This window comes from Protomyctophum parallelum (genome assembly GCF_964188405.1).
Source record: "Protomyctophum parallelum genome assembly, chromosome: 7".
Taxonomy (NCBI): domain Eukaryota; kingdom Metazoa; phylum Chordata; class Actinopteri; order Myctophiformes; family Myctophidae; genus Protomyctophum; species Protomyctophum parallelum.
The window spans coordinates 21,650,764-21,667,056 of NC_139705.1; the positions used below are offsets into that span (position 1 = coordinate 21,650,764).

Genomic DNA, 16,293 nt, shown 5'->3' on the forward strand with positions numbered 1-16,293 from the left:
TTAATGAATCAAACTAAATGTTTTTGACCCAACTATGCTACTGACGCGATCAATCAGCCACTGTCAGTTATGTTCATAGCTTTTTATCATGTTCACCTGACCTCACATTGTGCATGGCATTGGACATTATGCAGATGTATGGTCCAATACACACTCACTGATAACATCAATAAATTCAAAATGGTCCAAGTCCAAGTTCATTTTCTATTGCTGACAGACAACTTGCATGGTCATGGAGTCATGGACCCAAGCTGGAGCTCCTCATTGCAACAATGACTGACATTAATTCAATAAAACTGCACAACTGCTTGAATATGCTAGCAATTTGCCCACGGGATTTGTATAGACTCCGACGTATTATAGACCACGGTGTCCTATTTTCATTATTCATCATAATTAATTCTCATTGTCAACTGTCAAGATACGAAAATGTAACACCTACTACAGCAAACGTGCGTGAATGATGTAAGAGCTTGACTTAGACCACACCTACGCGTCAGACGCTGATTGGGTTTACGCAGGTAGCCAGCTGTCATTTAATGATCCGATGGGTAGATGTCTCTCTCACTGTCCTCTCCACCACTCCACTGCAGGTCGCTGCCTCTCACACTACGTTAACTCAGAAGAGAACAGGTAGGCTGATGGACGTTTTTAAATGCTTTAATGTTTTAGGCTACAATTTGTTTTATTTTAGATTTCTTTTAGATCCTTTCATATAAATCCGTTTTTAATGGATCGGCTGCTTTCTTTTTTTCATTTTTCGTTTTTGACCATTCGCTGTTGGAGAGGAAAACCGACTGACTGAAAACAATATGTGCTTTGACGTTGACAAAACCGCGCAGAACTCTATGTTTCTGAAAAACCTTAGGCTATACATGCGCTTTTACGCACAAAACGCACGGTCAGCTACACGAGCAACAGGTGTTCTACCTACTTCGCGACATGGGGGACTTATGCAAAGTTTAATTGGCTGCAGTCTGGGGGGTTTTGGCAAAATTGATCACAATAATAGGCGAATTGAATGATTAATATATTCTGGACAATTCTTGAACAATTCTCCTTTCGTTTCCATAAACGCACCATGTTCTTTTAAGGTATATAAATAACTCAATATTTCACATTTATGGAGGCTACAGGTGTCGTAAAGAAGATGAGAAGAGGGTTGCTGCTACTGGCTCTGATTCTCGTCATGAAACCTCGAAGCAGTCAGTCCAGATGCGGCGAGGAGCCCGCGTCGCGCAGAGCATCCTCAGATGTACGTTTCTTCATGACGCGCAAAATAAGTTTGACAGGCTATAGTTCCTTTCATTTTTTCCACACCAAACGGATAATATCTTATTTGATCCATGTCATTGCAGCAGAACACAGGCATTGGAAACCTCCAGCGGGGCATTCTGAAGAGATATGGCGATTTGGATTATGACAGCTTCGTGGGTCTGATGGGCAGAAGAAGCGCCGGTGAGTGAGTGAGTGCCCCGGACGGTGTTCCAGGGAATAGACGCAACAGTTGACTGTTTTCCAGGCTCTCCATTACATTAAATGGTTTTTATACCATTTCGTTTTTGAGGTTTCTTTTTATATTTTCTTAATTTTATATACGTGTATATATTAAAAAATATCTATCTATCTATCTATCTATCTCTATCTTTCTTTACAATAGAGAGAGAGAGAGAGAGAATGTTTATAAGTATATTTGTATTCGAACAGACTATCTGCAGATTTTATGATGTCTTTAATTTGTTTGAATGGTTTTTTTTGTTGTTTTTTGCAGATCCAAATGCTGTGCCTTCACCACAAAAAAGTAAGACATTTTATTTTATTTTTATTTGCAAATGATATAGGCCTACTGTAGCCCTTATTTTCCCCATAATTTGCATTATTAAATTACGTTTTTTTTTTTCTTCTTTTTTTTACCAGGAGAGATGCATGACCTTTTCTTTGGTCTCATGGGACGGAGAAACACAGAGCCCAGTGAGTGTGGGCTGTGGTCACTTATATAGTGTAGGATATACAACGTGTATGTTTAATCTCTGATTTAACCTATGCTCTCTTCATTGTGCTTGGCCTTGGTGCGTGTTCTCAGATAACGGTCCCCTTAAAGAGTACCCAGAGGCAAGAGGCGTTTTCCTCAGCAACAGATGTAAACTGAGGTGGGTGCTTCTCTTCTGCTCAGCAGGGTGGATTACTCTTGTCCGTCACATTTGACATTTAATCACATTCATCACAAAGCGATTTTAAATTGTAGGCTAGATATTGATATTTTAAATGATGTATTGTTTCTTGCACTGTTGTTTGTCCAGTTGAAATTTTAATGTACCACAATTGGAGCACAATTGGCATTTATGTGTCACATCCATTTGGCGGTTTTAACCATTATTTAATCAATCAAGACCGCTTACTTATAACGAAATAAATATATTATTATATAGGCGAGTGTGGAGGGCAGCTATTCAGGAGTATACCAAGTCATTGTTGTGTTGGCTAGACCGGACTTTCGCATCGCATCATCAGCATTTTTGCCTTTTCTTTTAATATAATTTAAATATTTGATCAAAAAATGTCACCTATTTCCACCTATAACAACAAAGTTTGGATGATATACTCTTTCAGTTAAATTAACAGTTAAGATTGTACGATTTGTTAAAGAGTATTTTTTATTTTTGTATTTTGTTTTCAAGTAGTGCTCATGTCATTGCTTTGTAATTATGTTTTGTTTATGTTTTCCAGGTATCGTCGTGGGCTATAGATACATCAATTATTTCACCTGGCTAAAACGACCGAAGATCACAGAGAATACTAAAAAGAAAAAGAAAAAAAACAGTTGCTGACTAAATCTTGATGCATATGGCAAAGCATATATGACACAATACTACCCCTGCCAGATGGCTCATGATGGCTACTATTAACTATACAGTGAGTTTGTATACTATGTATTATGTGAAAGCGAGCAATCAACAGAAACGTCTGATATGATCTATTTCTTTACGACATGATTCTTTTCTTCAAGGTTCAGAATAAACACTTTTTGTAAATAACATTTTGTTGGATTATCACAGTCTATGGATGCAGATTGGGGACATCTTCACAGCCTGCTTAATGTCTCTTTTACACCCGTTTACAATGTTGAGCATCTTAACATGAAATGAAGAGTAATGCATGTAATATTGTGCTGATCAAAAGAGTACAAAGGTAATAGAGCATTCACATCCACTCTAGCCCAGGTGCTGGACAAATGGCAGTACAAGAGAAAGAGTCCGCACCTTCATACAAATATATAAAGGTGCACACCCATTCCGTCACACTATTCCTGAAGGAGATCCCAGTGATCGAAACGTTGAATTAATAAACCAGTGGAGCTGGAGTTTTTCCTTATCGGTGTTGCAGACTCAATTTCTTTCTCTGATCAAAAGAGTAGGCATGTTTTTGGCTGAGAATCAGGTTGTTGACCTGAGGCACTGCAGCGCTAATTGTCTACTATGACATATTTGTCTTTGACATGAATAGGCTGGGTGGCACAGTATGTCGGCCATTTCAATGCAGATGTAAAAAGAAAGAAAGAAAAAGAAAACAATCAGCCATTTGTTGTTATTCATTTTATTATGTTTGAAGTCAGGGCGACATTATACTGTAAGGCTGTTGGTTCAGATCACATTAATCTAGAATAAAAGCAGAACCAGAATATGAGCCCTTTCCTGCTTCTATACTTGTACATACATGCTGAACACACACCAGGAATATTCATTGTAGTTACAAGATGTCAAATTATGTAATTGGTTAATGCACAGTTATATTAACCACCACAAGATGATTGATGTGATGACATGGAATATTTTGAATAAACTAAGCTGGTTATACCCATTAGGTTGTTCCATTAGATGTTACCAAATCCTAAATCTTATAAAAGTTTATTCACTCAAACCTTTTGTACATTAAATTATATGACACTGCTGTCTAGGAAAGAACTGTTAAATGAAAACTAGTAGAATAACCTGTTTTCTTCCAACCACCACTAGACAGAAAATGGGAGCGCTGCGTTGTGCACTTCTCTAACATAATCAGCTGTGCCCACTGCACAGGTACCATGCTTAATGCAAATGAAACCCTGAATAGTCCACTTACTGTGGTACACGTTGCTACAAGTGGTACTTATACATGGGTTCAATCAGATCACTCTCTAAAGCGCATTTTGACCGCAGGCAGTTACGCAGCTGCTCGCCTCTGCGTAACTGCAGTCGTGTTGTCCTCTTCTCCTCTGTGGTACTGGTATGGTGTCATCGTTTTCCCACTGACAGTGATGTCTGGATGGTTTGTGTGACCTGCAGCTTGTTCTGTCTGCATGCGTCGGCTCAGACCCTGGGTTAGTGGGGGCTGGTAGCGGGGCGTCAGACCCTGGGCTAGTGGGGGCTGGTAGCGGGGCCTGTAGCCGTAGGCTCGCAGGTGGTAGGTATAGTACTCCAGTGTATACATCAACTCTGCTTCCACATAGTGGAAGGATACAGCCAGGTCGGAGCAGCACTGTGGGCCCTATGGAAGGCATAAACAATCATACACATGTATACATTATAGGCTCCAAAAACACGCAGCATGTTAAACAGTAGGCAATGAAGACATGCGACAGTTAATCAAACTAACTAATGTAACTAACAAATTGATTTAATCGATCGTTTACAATAACTGATTTCAAATCAATATTTGATTCCAAAGTAGCAAAAAAGCAGATCTACCAGCTCACACTTGCAATCACATTGCAAAATAGCTGTGAGGTCGTAGATCAGTTTTTAATAGCAATAATTGGTAGTTGCAGCGCTCTTAACCCAAAACTGGGAAAGCATCTCTGTGATTTTAGATTTTAGTGTTGGCTATTCAAAAATAGCATATTATCTATAAATATGCTATTTCTTTATTTTTACATTTCAGAAAAATCTTCAAAGTGTGAGAACTACTGATTTAGAAGGCATTTGTAGAATGGCCTTCGGGTTAAACAGCACAAATCACTTTGTACCCATTGACTATGCTGTATGCATGCGCTGACGTATAATAAAATGTCACCTTTTATTTGGAGCCTGAAAAATATAGATAATTGCATTGTTATTAAAGATGCATGTGTTTTTCTTACAAAGGCCCAGTATAAGTGGCGTGTTTACACCTTGCATTGTGGCCATCTACCCTGACCCGTTCAGTAATGAACCCGTCTCCTTTCAATTGCAAAGCACAATGAATCAGCCTTATCATCTGTTGCAAATTGCCTATTTTTCCACTATTGTTGACGGGCCATTGTCTTCCCAGCAATCATCCACTTTAACATCAAACTAGTATAATTTTCCATTCTCTCTTTCCATGCAGAGGTTGTGTCTATGCGGAGGTTGTGTAGGCCAGTATCAGTGGGCCAAATCATCAAATATTCATAATTTCTCTCTGATATACCGTATACTAAACCTACACATTGAGTGTAAAAATTGACATAGTATAATGCTCTATACATTCAATTCTGAGTGTAACAATTGATGGCACTTGCAACTGACTCGCAGAGACTTGCCTCAACAATCGGGTAGAAGCAATAGTTCCAGTACCAGAAGCTCTTGGAGAACTTAGTAGTCAGGTGGTGCTCTGGCACAAATGGATGGAAGGTTTCCCGCTGTAAGGTGTCCCTGGAGTCGCCCGCCAGGACACCCATCTTCTCCAGACACTGCCCCAGGGCTAGGTCCTCCACCGGGGTGGTGTGTGTACACACCTTAGTCCGAAAGCCCCCCACAAACCTTTTGAGGGCCTCTTTGCTCAGAACGTACCCAGCACCTCCGCTCATGTAACCCTGCTTGGCATAGGGCCTGAATCTCTTGCCAAAGTAGATGGGCTCCTCTGGGCTATGGTTGGAAAGGATCCAACGGAGGTTGTCCACCACCACAAAGGTGTCATCATCCGCCTTCAGGAACCAGTCTGCTTCGTGGGCGTGGTGCTCATGGACATAGTGAAATGCCCGGATGGTCTTCCAGTAGAGCTGGTCGCGGCCCTCATTGGTGCCCAGGCCCACGGTGGGGAAATCAGGGTCTTCCACGGAGCTCATGAAAAGCACCGTGTTACAATGCCGACTCCAGGTGGCCTTGACGTGGTGAGTTCTCGACTGCAGGTTGTGCGGTCCCGTCATCACCCAGCAGAGTATGCGAACCTTCTGGTAGAGTTCATCCGCCACTAGACTGTCCTCGCCTACTGTACAGGAGACAGTAGGCGTAGTCATTAGTATTCATCCAAAGACTTGCCATGATGTTACTGTTAACAATTACTGTTTCCTGTAATGCCAGTATCATGTCATGGAGGTTTAAAAATAAAAGTGTACGTTCAAGCGAGCTTGGTTGTAGTTTACACACATTTATTTTATTTTACACCGCTTTGTTCAATACTGGATTGTGGATTGGTCGATCAAGGCAATCAGGCCTGTTGTTTGTTCTCAATAACAGACTGCTGCTCTGCTTCTGTAATCTGTTTACATTGCTATGGTTGCAGAGCTTCAAGCTTTTAAAATCAATGTTACCGATTTTCCTTGTAGTATCCATGTGATAAACAGGAGGATAATTCAGTGAGGCAGTCATTATTGGAAAAGCACTTCTCCAAACAATTACTTGCCTGGTGGTACATTACCCCTAACTTAACATAACCTCACAGCAACACACTCGACAACTACTGATGACAATGTGTGTGTTGCTCAGTGTAAATTAAATGTTGACAAATTAGGACTTTTCTTTTCTTTTTTCTATATGAACCATTTGAACCCCAGCATCTCTATTATAACTTTAGCAAAATAATTAGCAGATCTGTGAGCTTTCTGTGGGCTATTTTTAGCAGTGTAGAAAAAAGAGCAGACTAAGTACAGTGTGAGAATACCAAACAACTCGCTCCTAAAGTAACATAACACCTTAACCTCAGTAAAACTATGCCTAAACCTAACCCTATACATAAACATAACCCCAGTAAAACTATGCCTAACCCTAAACGTATTTCTAACTTATTCTCAGTTAAACAAAATAAAGAATACAAAAACCGCCGCACCGAGCGGTCGGCGTGAGGTCGGCGGAAAAAAGCGGGGGTGAGATGGGGGCGACCGTACCTGTTACCCAGAGTGAAAGGCCAGGTTTTACTAAGTATTTATTGTCCGTTTAAGTGGTTACATGTCTAGAAAAAATACATTAACATCAATAATGATACTAGTGCTGTCAAACAAGTCTATGAAACTATTTATGAAATCTGCAACACAATTTTATACAATATGTAGTGGGGAGTCCCAGCTTCATCTTAGGTAAGGGTTCCTTTGACCGCAGAAACTTACTCCAGACAGTTGTGCTCATCTCCTCCACTGCTGCAGCCTTCTCCTGGGAATCGGGCAGCATCGGGGAGCTTCTCTCGAACCCCACTTGATGCAGGAAGAAGTAGATGCTGCAGGTTCCCGCCACAAAACCCAGGGAGAACGCCCATCGGGAGCCAATGGCCTTCATGGTGGAACCCTGTCTTTGGTTGTTGTTTTTGTTTACATCATGACTGCCTGGAAAAAAACAACAATAGATGCAATATGTCAATTATAATAACTGATCTTTTGCTTTTTGACTTTGGTGTTGAAAAGAGCATGCAGACTGGACAGTTAAAGTAGACTACTATAAAAAGTAGCGTAGGTAAGTTATAATTAAGTAGCTAACTACTTTAACACATCACACTTAAATGCAATAATTTATATAAGCCTATTATTGACTGAATAGGCTATTCAATAATAATTATATCATCATCAATAATAATAATAAAAATAATAATGGTAATAATAATAATAATAAAAATAATAATAATAATAATAAATAGTGTTCACTGACTTGATCATCTTTGCCAGATTCAAGGAAGGCGGCAGGGAATTCAGGGTAGCCTATTCTTTTCATATAGGCGTACGTCGTCAAGCCAGATGTCTGCGGGTTTATTGCTCTTTGCCTCTTTCCAATCCTCCAGAGTCAGACATAACAGATTCCACGGCCAAAATAATGATTTCATTGGGTTCCTTCCTAGTCTAAGCCACCACTGAGGTTAAGGACCCCATGTCAGGAACATATGTTACTGATTAACATGAAGGACTGAGTGACGATCCTGTAAAAAACCAGTGGTGGTCAGTTTGTGTGCGCTGGCTCTTTGCTGGTGCCTGGTGGTGATGTTACGATTAATAAAAACAAAATGCGGATTTATTGATAGCTGATAGGCAGGCTATGGGGGCGGGGGGTAACTTACATGTCCATAGAGTAGGCGAAATTGCATATTTGCAATAGAAAATCGATGTGACGTGCATAGGTAGAAATATCGCAAATACTCAAATTCTTATTTTGAGATATTGAGGAATGAGCTATTTACCTTTTTGTGCGGGATCAGTCATGTGAGCACGCGATATGCTCTGCTCTGCTCTGCTCTAGCCTACTCCTGGGGTGCCGAAGGCTTTTAAATGCTTTTGAAAGCTGTATCCTGTTCATTTTGACAGGCATGCAGCGCAACGCCTGTACCCCTCGTCGCCAAATCAGAACTGTACGACTACGTTGTTAACTTGTTCGTACATTTCTGGACTGTTCTGTCATTTGTTGAGAGCACAACAATAACAACAGACACAGTCCAGAAATAATGTTTGAGGAAAAGCTTAGCCTAGCTACTAATAAATTCACATTCTTCTGCATCACCGACTACGGCAGCATTTCACCAGGCTCTGCCTTTCACTGGCTGGCTACTGATGACGTAACTATAAGAGCCCGCCTTTCTTCCATGTCACCCCCCCCCCCCCCCCCTCCCCAAAAAGTGTCTGTATGTCTGTCTGTCTGTCTGTCTGTCTGTCTGTCTGTCTGTCTGTCTGTCTGTCTGTCTGTCTGTCTGTCATCAGCCATAATCTGAACATGAACAGTCAGTCACTATAGTCAGTCAGTCAGTCAAAGGGTGGATGCAAGCCCCCAAAATACACGCAAAAACTACTATACATGAATTAGTTAAACCAAAGCTTCAACCATGCAAACAAATGATCTATTTTGGTTTTATCTGATACACCATGACATATTATAATTGTGTGGGAATTGGGATCAGATTCAGTTATTGTTGTCTCCACCAGGCCGAAGGCATGTGGGGAGAGTATGTTTTGCACTCCGTCCGTCCGTTTGTGTGTCCGTCCGTGTGTCCGTCCGTGTGTCCGTGAACAGCTAATCTCGGCCACCGTTAACCCGGTCGATGCCAAATTTTGCACACACACTCCCTGGATGCCAACGATGAACCTCTGCCCCAAACTTTCCAGAACGGCCTGTTATAGCGCCACCAGGAGGCCGCTTTGTGCAAAACAACCCGGTCGATGCCAAATTTTGCACACACACTCCCTGGATGCCAACGATGAACCTCTGCCCCAAACTTTCCAGAACGGCCTGTTATAGCGCCACCAGGAGGCCGCTTTGTGCAAAACAAGTTTTTGCACAGTACACCTACAGATTTTGTCCAAACATCACGCAAATTGGTACACAGTCTCTCTAGAGCCATTCAACGAAACGGGTCTTTCAGATTTATCAGACTCCATCCTGATTGGTTAAGATTGGCTTCCAAAGTTCACAGGAGTGCTCAGTTTCAAACAAAATGCTGCAAATCATGAACACATCGCGTGATTTCCGTGAAATTGTGCACCCACATTCCCACTAGGCCGAGGACGAAATGCCACATGAACAATTTCAACTCAGCCTCAAGGTGGCGCTATAACTGGCCGAAAAGTGTTTTTACCTCTAACTGCACGGATCTGTGGATAACCTGGTGGAGACCTGTGCCCGGAAGGGCACTTTTTCTAGTTGTACATAAAATAGAAGCTCAAACAGTTTCTTGCAACATGAGGCAGCAGCTGGCACTGCTGGCAGTCTTGATAAGTTGATCCTGAGCCTGGCACTGCACGTCATGTCATGTCATGACAGTGATGTGCATGCATGTGCGTTTGAACCACTACACTGTGCACACAATCGTCCTATTTATTGTAATGCAAGTATTTCCAGGATGGAAGAAATAGACTAGTGTGTGTAGTAAAATTATTTACTGGATTGGAAAATGCCACTGTAACAGTGTAACCAGCTGGGATTAACCCCCACCATCATTTCTGCAGGTAACATAGCTAATTTGTCCCTGGTTGTGCATATATATGAAGTTTCCACCCCCCCCCCCATGTTCTCAGGGACACTGCTTGGCGTGCTGAGAATGAGTTTGGGTTCCACCAACCTAAACAAACCTTCCTAGAGAAGGGAGGGGGGCTGAACCAGGACCCCTACGTAATGCGAGTTTTATTGCCCATTGGAATGCAGGATACTGATAGCATCTGCAGGACACAAAAAGGGGAGACCCTCAATATCAGAGTTGTCCTCTCTGATATTCTCCAATGAATGCAGAAATAGTACTTTGGGCTTTAAGCAGAGGGGCAGTGCCACACATGACAGCTCACACACATCCAGCAGCTCCTTGCATGACAAGGACCACTAGTCTCCGCCTCTTCGATATAAGATGGCTGTCCAAGCAGCCATCTCTCTCTCTTCAGGCTCTCTCTACCTCTCATCTACTGGCGAAGGAGTAGGGAAGGTAGACACATGTCCCTCCCCCCCCCCCACAGCTCTCCTTCACTGACCAGGCCCTGGGTCGACTTCTGTCCCCACACCAGAGGAGCCATTCTGGGCAGACTCAGTGCCACAGCGGCCGGTTCCCAGAGACCGTGAGGCAACCCAGAACTGAACTGACTACAGCTCCTCTCTACACGCTTATCAACACCACAGCGGGGATAAGACACCTCAAGTCTTCTCTACCGCTCAAATCTTCAAGAGGGTCAGCTTAAGCCAAGCGTCACCAAGAACGCACAGCTGATCCCGATGAGGGAAACCGGGGAAGCAAGCTGCCTCTGACGACTACAAAACCACCGCCCAGCTACATCCTTCTGGGCCTGCCATCCGCTGCCGCTAGCCGATTGGGTGAGCTCAGCAGCACACGGCCCCAGCTACCACATGATGTACAGCTACAGACAATGGCTGGCGCCAGCCACTAGCCTCCCTGGCTAGCAACATGCAGCTACATCATCCTGGGCCTGCCATCCACTGCTGACGTCTCCTCCACAACACAGGCGAGCATATCTCACATGAAAAATGGCAACTGAGTGTAGTGTTCAGGGCAGGGTAGATTGTTATTTTGAATGTAGATCTGCTATTTTTTTTTAAATTATTTCATGTTTCTCTTTCTTTATTTGTTTCATGAGATACTTTTACCTGAGATACTTTCATGAGATACTTTTACCTGACCTTACTATGATCAAAAGGGTTTATTTAAACCTTTGTCAATTTTGGGATTGTTTGTACACATTTTGATTTTTAATAAATTTATATGATTTTCATTAAGAATTAATTATTATTAAGAAGTCGTATTCTATCTCAATATTTACAGTACAAGTACCGATTGGAATATTTATTGCAAGTCTGTCCAAGAACTCATGTTACATTATACAGTGACGTGAGCAATATAATTATTATATTGTAATATTTTAATAATTCAAAATTCATTAATTATGAATATTGATATTTGAAATATTACGTCCTGTCAGCTATTACCCCATTAGCGATTTATTACATCTCTATCTCTCTCTTTTTCACACATGCACGGCACACGCCAATATAACTCATGTTAGTGAGTTTCCTGATAATCTGTGAGAAAAGATTATTATCAGGAAACTCACTAACATAATTTCTGAGGTGAACCTGGTGTTTTACCAGCAGTCTGCTTGCTATATGAAGAGGAAGGACGTGGCCCATTTTAAACACAGTCAGTCCTATAATTCTGTATCAACCTTGGTGGAATCGACCCATTTTAAAAGTTACGGCATACTCTGTAAGTAACAAAATAAACTTTCTTTGTTTCGTTTTTCATTCAAATAGTATTTTGCATTTAAACTGAGTACAATGACAAGTGTAAAGAGAGCGTATACAGAGAAGAGAGCACCGCTGTTATGATCTGGTTACCTTGTATTATACAGTATTTCCTCTTATATGTACATCATCCACCAGTTACTAATGTGTTTTAATTCCTCTGAAGCCTGAGGCTGGGGTGGGTATATATCTCCATGCTCTGAAATGGCTGTCTTCTAATGTGCTGACTGCTGAGTGATATGTACTGTAGCAGAGCCAGATATGCCATGAGATCAAGTATGATCACTAGTATTTAATTGGTAATATGACAGAATGTTATCTTTAGTATCTACCCAAGAGCGTTAGAGTGTTCAGGTGTGTGGTCTGTGCGTACAGTGTACAGTATAATGGTGAAAGTTTACAATGACAGACAATGCTGCAGGTCAACATTTTGTGTTCTGAGAAGTTCAAGGCCTCATAATTCAACACCATATTGGTCCCAAAATTCTGTTTGTCTCATTGAATAAGAATGTTATCCTCTAGCAAGCAAAGTAACATCTCCTGTCCTCTAATAATTTCATGATTATGATATATTCTGTTCTGTGTTAGTGATACAGGGTCACTGTGGCTTGAGAGGAAAACCCGACCTTCGATGGGAGTAGATTTTTGTTACTGTGCTGTTGAATTGAATCTCAAATTACAGATTATTTTTTGTTTATGACTGTCTCACACTGACTTCACCTCTGCTGCTCTGCGACAAGACAAAAAAATTAAGTCAATTGCAGAGGTGATGTCAGTGTGTGCAGGACTCCTTTTCCATTTAGTTAGGGGATATTAATAAAATCTGGGAATAAATAAATCCCACATTGGTTTCTATTCAACCACCACACTGTGTAACCCTATTAGTTAGAAATGATGAATGGAGCACAAAGTTGCAGTTGAACATGAACAATGTCACTAAGATCTTTCTTGTTTAGTAGTGGACAAAAGGGTCTTTAGAAATGTGAATTGACACATAGGACGCTTTGTTGTAGACAGTATGTGCTGTGTTTGTGTGGGTCTATGAGCAGAGAACATGTCTCTTAACATTGACCACTAGATGTCCTCCCAAGCACGGAAATAACCTGTAGATCAGTTATTGTAAAGACCTCCAAAATTGACACCCAGTCAGTGTTTTCACTGTTTTAACATTTCAAAATTACACACACCATTTCACTGTGTATATCCTACAATGATGATGAGCGTGTCTTTAAGCACATATCTCTCATCTTGAATTCCACAAATGACCAGACCAGAGCTGCAGTATACATGTAGATCTGTTTAATAGCAGAGCTGGATCCTTAAACAGGCCTGTCAGTGTCAGACCCAGGGAGTCAGGGACCGAAACGCCAGGTGGGCCTTTTTTAGAAAATTGGGGGAACTCATCTGCGAAGAGAAAGCTGCAGTCTGGCAATGCTGTTGATTGGAAGGGGCCAAGCAGTGCAAAATAGGAGATAGGCTTTTGGAGGGCCATTATAATCCACCACTCCTGAATGAAGTGCCTGGTGCTGGGAGACTGGTGCAACATTATTTTTGGATCAAGCAGTAATCTTGAAACCAGATGGCTTCTTGGTTAGAGTGGGTGACAATATTATCACACGAAAAGATGAAATTACCTACCTAGGTTCCATTCTGGAGGCAATATCTTTCCGGTGATAAAATGGCCACCAACGTAATCAAAAAAGTCAACCAAAGAACAAGATCCCTATACAGGATCTCCTCACTGGTCAACAAAAACACCTTGAAGACCCTAACAGGACAAGTACAAGGTTTCTTCAACTATGCATGCACCTCTTGGTACCACAGCACCTCAAAGGCCCTTAAAACAAGGCTACAGACTTCCCAAAACAAACTGGTCAGGCTACTACTTGGCCTCACTCCCCGAACCCACCTCACCCCTGCCCACTTTGACAGGCTGGAATGGCTTAGGGTTGACGACAGAGTACAGCATCTTGTGGATCTGGTCCACAAGATTCGATACACCACTAAGATACCCATGTACTGTACCTGTCTAAATACTTCCTTAATGTTAACGAAGTCCATACCCACAGCCCCAGAGGGAGTGCAACAAACCATGTGCAACCCAGATTCGGCACAAAGGGACTAAATTATTTTCGCTCCTATGCCACCAAAATGTGGAACGCCCTACCAACAGTCATTAAGACATGCAAATCCCTTGACTCCTTCAAAACCACTCTCAAAGGTACGGCACTCTCAAGCCGTACCTACGGATGGCTGCAATTCAAAACTGGCCCCCGTAAAATCTGAATCTCCCACCCACCCCTTTTCCCCCTCACTGTATATGTTTCTTTTCCCTTTTTACCTCCTTTATGACGAATTCCTGTTCTGTTTTTTGGCTAAATAGAAGTGGAGACTATTCAATTCTATTGTCAAGAGTCCATGTGCAAGGGTCAGAGTTAATAAAATAATAATAAAACTTTTTTATAGCACCTTTCATGACATGAAATGCAGCTCAAAGTGCATTACAGAGCAATAAAGAAAAGGCATAAAACAACATTAAAATAATAGCAGTGAATAAGGCAATAAATACAGTGAGGACATGAATAACAAGGATTTTAAAAGCTCAACTAAAAGCTAGAGTGAAGAAGTAGGCATTGAGCTGTGCTTTAAAAATGTCTATAGAGGCTGCCTGTATATAGTGGGACTGGGACAGTGGAGGTATAGTGGGAGTTTGTTCCACGCCGTCGGCTGATAGAAGCAGAAATAAGCTGCTTCACCGTGTTTTTTAGTTGCCATTCCTCCATTTTTCTGTGAATACCAGTAGGCAGTAAACAATTGATTATGTCTCCTCTGGCTCTGCGCAGGTCAAGATCTTATAACAAAGTCACATAATGTGACACCTACGCAGCCCAGCTATGAATAACACTATGGTAGGCTACATAGATTGCCTCACATAATCTTTTCACCCCGTGAGGTTCTGAGTGACTCAGAGTTTCATTTCCTCATGCCTGTAAGTCATCAATAGCCTACAATACAATCACAATAGTGTTTGACTGAAACAAGAAGTGTACCCAGGAACTGCACCAGAATATAGCTAATGCTAGCGTGGACATACAGTAGAGGCCACATTTAGGGGATAGGTGCTGCACAGTAAGCAGCCGCACAGATCTTCAAATGAAATATATAAAAGAAAAGGTCATTACAATGTTGACATATTATTGCTTATAGCAGCTTTAAAGATGGAGCCGTGCCACTGCCCCAGTGGCCCCACAGAAATTACATTCATTGTATTTGTAAAACTTAACATGGAGAATCCTGTCATTGAGAATCCTGTTCCTGTACATATCCAGTGGCCGGAGTCGGCAAGAATCACACAGTGGACCGTGGTTCTGGCCATCCTACCCAAGAATCACACAGTGGACCGTGGTTCTGGCCATCCTACCCAAGAATCACACAGTGGACCGTGGTTCTGGTCATCCTACCCAAGAATCACACGGTGGACCGTGGTTCTGGTCATCCTACCCAAGAATCACACGGTGGACCGTGGTTCTGGTCATCCTACCCAAGAATCACACAGTGGACCGTGGTTCTGGTCATCCTACCCAAGAATCACACGGTGGACCGTGGTTCTGGTCATCCTACCCAAGAATCACACAGTGGACCGTGGTTCTGGTCATCCTACCCAAGAATCACACAGTGGACCGTGGTTCTGGCCATCCTACCCAAGAATCACACAGTGGACCGTGGTTCTGGTCATCCTACCCAAGAATCACACAGTGGACCGTGGTTCTGGTCATCCTACCCAAGGATCACACAATGATATTTTGAAGAAAATAATTCTAATAAAACCAGAACTTGTAACAAATAAATACAACATTCATTATTGGTTCTTCACCCTTGATTAAATCATTATGATATTTGTCTACACAATCTTAATGTAAGAAGACTTTCTTCGTTTAGGTGTCACTGTTTGTATCATGCGTCAACCCCGCCCACTATACGCACACGCCTTTTCTGATTATCTGTGTGTGTGTATGTGTGTGTGTGTGTGTGTGTGTGTGTGTGTGTGTGTGTGCGCGCGCGTGTGTGAGCGTATGTGCACAATATTGTTATTTCGTCTGACTGCAACTTTTGCAACATTTGTTAAAATGTGCAAATTTCTCGCGCGCCAGATGAGGGTACTGTTGTGAGACGCAAGTCGGCCTAAAGCACAACATTATTGGCGTCTGTGATCAGACAGTCATCCAGTGTTATCCTGAGTCTGTCAGGATAACAGACTCAAAGTTTCATTACGACTCAAACAAACGATCATCCACCCCCACGGGCCACGAGAACATTAGCCTACTATGTAGACATTTTTAGTCGCTTTCATAATTTGTTTGCCGTTTGG

At 42.0% G+C, this 16,293-nt stretch overlaps 2 protein-coding genes across 4 annotated transcripts; one reads left to right on the forward strand and one right to left on the reverse strand.

The window, feature by feature from the left end:
* The first annotated feature begins 580 nt into the window (after window positions 1-580).
* On the forward strand, window positions 581-2,998 carry tac3a (tachykinin precursor 3a). The gene is made up of 7 exons (XM_083768340.1): window positions 581-633; window positions 1,137-1,255; window positions 1,359-1,458; window positions 1,772-1,801; window positions 1,918-1,971; window positions 2,084-2,150; window positions 2,728-2,998. Exons 2-7 carry the CDS (start codon window positions 1,151-1,153, stop codon window positions 2,744-2,746), a joined length of 375 nt encoding a protein of 124 aa, XP_083624466.1. The 5' UTR covers window positions 581-633; window positions 1,137-1,150; the 3' UTR covers window positions 2,747-2,998.
* Window positions 2,999-3,645: 647 nt separating this feature from the next.
* On the reverse strand, window positions 3,646-8,670 carry c1galt1la (core 1 synthase, glycoprotein-N-acetylgalactosamine 3-beta-galactosyltransferase 1, like a). 3 transcript variants are annotated; one of them, XM_083768831.1, is made up of 5 exons: window positions 8,374-8,670; window positions 7,851-8,115; window positions 7,319-7,531; window positions 5,537-6,204; window positions 3,646-4,524 (listed from the first exon to the last, which is right to left on the reverse strand). In XM_083768831.1, exons 3-5 carry the CDS (start codon window positions 7,482-7,484, stop codon window positions 4,201-4,203), a joined length of 1,158 nt encoding a protein of 385 aa, XP_083624957.1. In that variant the 5' UTR covers window positions 7,485-7,531; window positions 7,851-8,115; window positions 8,374-8,670; the 3' UTR covers window positions 3,646-4,200. The 3 variants fall into 3 exon arrangements, with proteins under 3 accessions (XP_083624957.1, XP_083624958.1, XP_083624956.1); XM_083768832.1 differs by having other exon boundaries at window positions 5,537-6,201; window positions 7,851-8,670; XM_083768830.1 differs by having other exon boundaries at window positions 7,851-8,670.
* Between the last annotated feature and the right edge of the window lie 7,623 nt (window positions 8,671-16,293).

Coding starts and splice junctions, on each gene's coding strand:
- tac3a (XM_083768340.1), top strand. CDS start 1,151: ATGAGAAGAGGGTTGCTGCTACTGGCTCTGATTCTCGTCATGAAACCT. Junction 1,256..1,358: donor CGCGCAGAGCATCCTCAGAT/GTACGTTTCTTC, acceptor ATGTCATTGCAG/CAGAACACAGGCATTGGAAA. Junction 1,802..1,917: donor TGTGCCTTCACCACAAAAAA/GTAAGACATTTT, acceptor TTTTTTTACCAG/GAGAGATGCATGACCTTTTC.
- c1galt1la (XM_083768831.1), bottom strand. CDS start 7,484: ATGAAGGCCATTGGCTCCCGATGGGCGTTCTCCCTGGGTTTTGTGGCG. Junction 6,205..7,318: donor GATGAGCACAACTGTCTGGA/GTAAGTTTCTGC, acceptor TCTCCTGTACAG/TAGGCGAGGACAGTCTAGTG. Junction 4,525..5,536: donor GCTTCTACCCGATTGTTGAG/GCAAGTCTCTGC, acceptor TGCCTTCCATAG/GGCCCACAGTGCTGCTCCGA.